At 42.0% G+C, this 6,000-nt stretch overlaps 1 protein-coding gene across 1 annotated transcript in view; it reads right to left on the bottom strand.

The window, feature by feature from the left end:
* Positions 1-2,474: 2,474 nt before the first annotated feature.
* The window catches only part of LOC149767983 (uncharacterized), a 69,702-nt gene continuing 66,176 nt past the window's right edge, over positions 2,475-6,000 (bottom strand). The window contains exons 3-4 of the mRNA XM_089929895.1: positions 3,342-3,388; positions 2,475-2,817 (exon numbers count right to left, since the gene is read on the bottom strand). Coding sequence (XP_089786021.1) covers positions 2,475-2,817; positions 3,342-3,388 — 390 coding nt within the window. The remainder of the gene's footprint in view (positions 2,818-3,341; positions 3,389-6,000) is intronic.

Raw genomic sequence — 6,000 nt, 5'->3', positions numbered from 1 at the left:
AGGCTTTGCGATTCTACCTTCCTTGTTCGGATCAATAGTCTTGGGACACATTGTGTCCAAAAGGGGTATTGAGGTAGATAAAGCAAAAGTTGATCTTATTTCTAATCTTCCTCCACCCAAATCTGCGAAACAAATCCGTTCTTTTCTTGGCCATGCTGGTTTTTACCGTCGCTTCATTAAAGACTTCAGCAAAATCTCTAGGCCCTTGTGCAATCTCCTTGCCAAGGATACACCCTTTATCTTTGATGAAGCATGTAAAGAGGCCTTTGAAAAACTCCGATCTAAGTTGTCTACAGCACCTGTCATACAACCTCCCAATTGGACCCTTCCATTTGAACTTATGTGTGACGCTTCGGACTACGCCATTGGGGTGGTTTTAGGGCAACGGCTAGAGAAGTTTCCTCATGTCATCTACTACGCTAGTAAGACACTTTCACATGCGCAATTGAATTATACCACTACTGAGAAAGAATTACTAGCTGTAGTATTTGCTCTGGACAAGTTTCGGTCCTATCTCTTAGGGTCCAAGGTTATTGTGTTCACTGATCATTCTGCTCTCCGGTACCTCCTTTCAAAGAAGGACACCAAGCCTTGCCTAATTCGATGGATCCTGTTGTTACAGAAATTTAATCTAGAAATTCGTGATAAGAAAGGTACCACAAATATTGTAGCAGACCATTTGTCTAGAATCTTTCTCGAGCCTCCTCATAACATTTCACCACTTCATGACTCTTTTCCAGATGAACAATTGTTTGAGGTACAAGAAGTGAAAACACCATGGTTTGCCAACATAGTGAACTATCTTGCCGTAGGACAAATTTCCGATCATTGGTCCAAGCAGGACAAGGATCGATTCTTTTCGCAAGTTAAGTTCTACTTTTGGGATGACCCCGATCTGTTTAAGTACTGTCCTAATCAAGTAACCCGTCGATGTGTGCCGGAATGTGAATTTCAGAGTATTCTTGATTTTTGTCATACCCAAGCCTGCGGAGGACATTTTGGGGGTAGAAAAACTGCAGCTAAAGTCTTACAAAGTGGATTTTATTGGCCCTCATTGTTCAAAGATGCTCACAATTTTTGCCAAACTTGGGAGTGATGCCAGCGAATGGGTACAATCACCCGTAGAGATATGATGCCACTTAACCCCATTTTAATTATAGAAATTTTCGATGTCTGGGGTATTGACTTCATGGGCCCTTTCCCACGTTCTTTTGGTTTTGAGTACATTCTTGTCGGGGTAGATTATGTCTCGAAGTGGGTAGAAGCTGTTGCCACTAGGACTAATGATCATAAGGTTGTGGTTAAGTTTTTACAAACAAATATATTTAGTCGCTTTGGCACACCCCGAGCTATCATTAGTGATGGGGGATCATATTTCTGCAACCGATCTTTTGAAGCTTTGGTTCGCAAGTATTCAATCACCCACAAAGTTGCCACCCCATACCATCCCCAAACAAGCGGGCAAGTTGAAGTTTCCAATAGGGAGATAAAACACATCTTAGAAAAAACAATACGCCCTGATAGGAAAGATTGGTCTCAGAGGTTAAACGATTCTCTATGGGCTTACCGTACTGCATATAAGACTCCTATTGGCATGTCTCCTTATCGACTGATTTTTGGTAAAGCTTGCCACTTACCGGTAGAACTTGAGCATAGAGCTTTTTGGGCCATTAAAAAGTTTAACTTTAATATGGCAGCAGCTGGTTCTAACCAGAAACTTCAACTGAATGAGCTTGAAGAGTTACGCAATGAGGCGTATGAAAATGCCAAAATATACAAGGCAAGGACTAAAGCTTTCCATGACAAATACATTAACCGTAAGTCTTTCGAGCCTAATCAAAAGGGTTGGCTATTCAATTCTAAATTGTGTCTCTTGTTGGATTACCCCGCAGCAGCACGACGATCGTGGCGGAATCCGCATGCCGGGCCCGGTGCATCGCATACGCCGGAACAGGATCGGGTGGATTTCAAAAATTTTCTGAATCAGTGATTCAGAACCTTTTTAAAATTTAGATGGGGACTAAACTAAGATCTAACAATTAATTATGAATTGTTAAACTACCAGCAAATCAAAAATCTAAAAATTCAAATGAAGATCTCATCTTCACCTTTGTACGGGTAGAAGAACACCGCAACCGATGATCGTGGTTTGGTTCCTTGTAGCCGCACAAACGTCCGACCTCTACAAGTATCCACACGAGGTTGCTGAAGATCAGAGATGGGGCTTCACCAGGGTGCTAGCTCCTTGCAAAAGCCTCTCTTGGATGTCGAAGAAGAAGGAAGAAGAAATCATAAGGATCCCACCTTGTGCAGCCTTCAAAGGAAGAAGAAAACCCTTCACTGTTTTTATTCTTTTCCCCCCTTTTCTTTGCTGATTTAAAATCTCCAAAAATTAGCCTTGCTGCCCCATGCCTGGGAAAAGAATTCTCTCGGATGCTTGGGGTGTGGGGCTTCATTAATAGGGCTCCAATCACCTAGGCGCCAGGATTCCTAGTCCTTCTAGGTTTCCTGGTGCCCTTCCCTTTATGGTGAGCCCCTTGATTCTTGGAAAGAATCAAACCCCTTTTGGTGTAGTCCTGCAACTTCTCCTTATTCAGCTTCTTGGCCGCAGGTGGCTGCGGTTTGGATATGCTTGCAGAATTTTCAGGGATGGCTGAAATTGCCATGGTTGCTGGAACAGGATCCTTGGCCTTGCTGCTGTGGGAGGCTGCTGCTGCCTCCTTGCCCATGGATGATGCTTGGGATTGCACAGGCCTGCTGCCATTGCTGTGGATTGATTCCACTGCTGCAACGCCGGCTGGTTGTTCCTCCCTTGGGCTAGCGAAAGAATCAAGGGGAGTTGGCTCCCAGCAAAGAAGGAGAGGGGGCCACGCCCCTCCTTGTCCTCTTGGCTGCCCCCTCTTGCCTATTTTGACCCCTCAAAATAAGGCATCAAGAGGGAGGCTCCAATAATAGGAAAAAGGCTGAATTTGGCAGGGTTTTTAAGGACTCGATCTAGCCAACTTTTGACTAGGATTTGAGTCAAATTTCTTTGGGTCAGACCCAACATAATTTGACTCAATTAATTAGCAAATCAAAGACTTAATTATAATCTAATTATAATTATTTAATTCTTCCATTTAACTCACTAACTCTTAGTGGGTTATTTCAAACATCAATCTCATTGACATTGTGATTCCAAATCACAATTCGACAATCCTAATAATCAGAACCCCTAATGTGTGTGACCTCGTAGGTTCTAATCTAACTGGTAATGAGACATATTGAGATCTCCATCTCAATATCACTGAAACATCTTTTAGTGGACTGAAACACTTTTAATTCTACTCGTCAGGGTTTACCGATCATCAGGTAAATGCCTGTGAGTCCCGACATCCACAAGTGACACCTAGCAGTATGTAGTGGCAACCCAGTAGAATAGAATAATGAACCTCTAGGTGCAGTTATCGTATGATACAGTCCTACTATCGTGGATCCCTACAGGACGGAGGTCTGGACAACTCGTCAAACCCCATCGTCTGTCATATGTCAAAATTTATTCGACTTAAGTTTGAGAGTGGAAAACTCTTTCTCTACTATTTTACTACCCCGGCCGAGGTCTTACGAACTCAGTCTTATAAATCACATAAGATCTCTCCTTATCTACCAAGATCGATAGATTCCATATAGGTGCATACCCTACTCCTATAGTGAACCTACTGCAGCCAATCTACACTGCATGGAGCCATATGTCTAGAGACCATGTATATGTGCAGTCAAACTACAATAACCTCACTGTGAGTAGCCGAAGCACCGCAGGTCAAAGGACCAGTCACACTACTGCAACATCAAGCAAGTCACTGACGAGTGGATAGACATCCAAGTGACTTTTTGTCTTGGTCACGCTCAGTACCCTTGTTCTCTAACAAGCACCTGCACTATCACTTTAGTGTCCCTACACTGTGGACTCGAGTCTCGTCCATCCATAAGGAAAGCGATCTGTGCACTGATATCATCGGATCAATCACCGTCCTCGTGATGATCCATTGATCAGGAGCATCTAGAAATTAATCACTAATGATACATGGCTCAAATTTTCAACTCTTGAGAATATGCGTCATCATCTTACTAATTCCTTGGACGATTCATGGATACATAAGAACATGAATGAAAAGAATGCCCAACTTAATAAATTCATAATAAGGTCAAGTACAAATTTATGTCCCAGAATAAAATAATGCATCAGTCAAATTGGCTTCTAGGGCATACATCTAACAATCTCCCACTTGCACTAAAGCCAATCAGCCATAAACCTAAAGCCCCATCTTCTAAAGTTGCGCTTCAGTTTTTTGCCGACTTAGCTGCTTAGTCAATGGGTCCACCACATTTCCTGTGGAGTCTACTCTCTGATTCTCTACTTATTTCTTTTCGAGGTAATCGCTTATTAGGTTAAACCGCCGCTCTATGTGCTTCGGCTTCTGGTGAGACCTTGACTCTTTAGCTAGTGCTATGGTGCCTTTGTCATCGCAGTTGAGTGTTATGGCATCTGATGACATTACACCTAACTCAGTAATGAACTTCTTAAACTAGAAGGTTTCCTCTGCACCCTTAGATACGGCTTAACATTCAGCTTCTAAGGTAGAATCTACAATGATCGGTTGTTTGGAACTCTTTCAATTTACTGAACCATTATTGCACATATTCTGATGTAGACTTTCTTTCATCAATATGTGTGCATCCTTCTATCTTCAACTCTGATATTCTTCCAAAGACCAAGAACATGTCCTTAGTTCTTCTCAAGTACTTAAGACTGTTCTTCATATCTATCCAGTGTTTCTTGCCTGGATTTGACTGATATATGCTCGTGACGCTCACAGCATATACTATATCATATCATGTACATAGCATGGTATACATGAGGCTCCCTATAGCCGAAGCATAAGGGATCTTGCTCATTCGCTGAATCTCTTCAGATGTGTTGGGGCACATCTTCTTGGAGAGATTTGTCCCATGCCTAAGGGATAATAATCCCCTTTTAGAGGTTTCCATGCCGAATCTCTTCAGCACTCCCTCTATGTAATATTCTGTGACAGGACAAGCATCCTTTTAGATCTATCTCTATAGACCTTAATTTCCAAAATATAGGATGCTTTTCCAAAGTCTTTTATGGAGAAATCCTTAGACAACCATACCTTGACCTAAGTTAGCTTGGGAACACCATTTCCAATTGGAAGAATATCATCCATGTACAACACGAGGAATACAATAGCTCTCCTACTAACCCTTCTTATAAACACATGGTTCCTCTTCATTCTTGATGAAATCAAACGATTTGATTACATCGTTGAAACGAGTATTCCAACTCTGTGATGCTTGCTTTAGTCCATAGAAGGATCTTTGCAGTTTGCAGACCTTGTGATCACCATCACAATATCTCATAATCATATTATGCTGCAATATCAAGCAATATTCGAATGGACTTCAACATGGCTACAGGTGAAAAAGTATCCTGATATTCAGTGCCTTCGCACTGACTATAACCTTTCGCCATTAGCCTTGCCTTATAGGTCTCTACCTAGCCATCCGAACTTAATTTTCTCTTGTAGATCCATTTACACCCAATAGGTACTATACCTTCTGGTGAATCTACTAAGATTCAGACTTGGTTGGAATGCATGGAGTCCAACTGTTGCCCAGAGATGGTCACCCAAGAGGGGGGTGAATTGGGTGTCTTAAAACTTTTTGTCTAATTAAAAATAAAACACACAAATGTATGAGCTAAAGTAAAAATAAAGGTATGAAAACAGACAATCGCAAACACAAGCTTTTATAGTGGTTCGGAGCTTCCACTGCTCCTACATCCACTCCCCAAAGCACCTTTGGGAATTTCCACTATAATCCAAGATTACAGTACGGTAGTTTTGCGAGTTCACTACCCAACTCGTTGTTTTACACCGGGCTAACAACGAACCCTATAACCCCCAATTTCACCTAGGCTTGGGACGCCTTTCCCTTGTTCCA

The sequence above is a fragment of the Phoenix dactylifera genome, chromosome 3 (genome assembly GCF_051530095.1).
Source record: "Phoenix dactylifera cultivar Ajwa chromosome 3, Ajwa_hap1_PhDact_Kaust_v1.1, whole genome shotgun sequence".
Taxonomy (NCBI): Eukaryota; Viridiplantae; Streptophyta; class Magnoliopsida; order Arecales; family Arecaceae; genus Phoenix; species Phoenix dactylifera.
The sequence above is the reverse complement of the archived record's forward strand: the minus strand, read 5'-3'. Positions and strand labels throughout refer to the sequence as shown.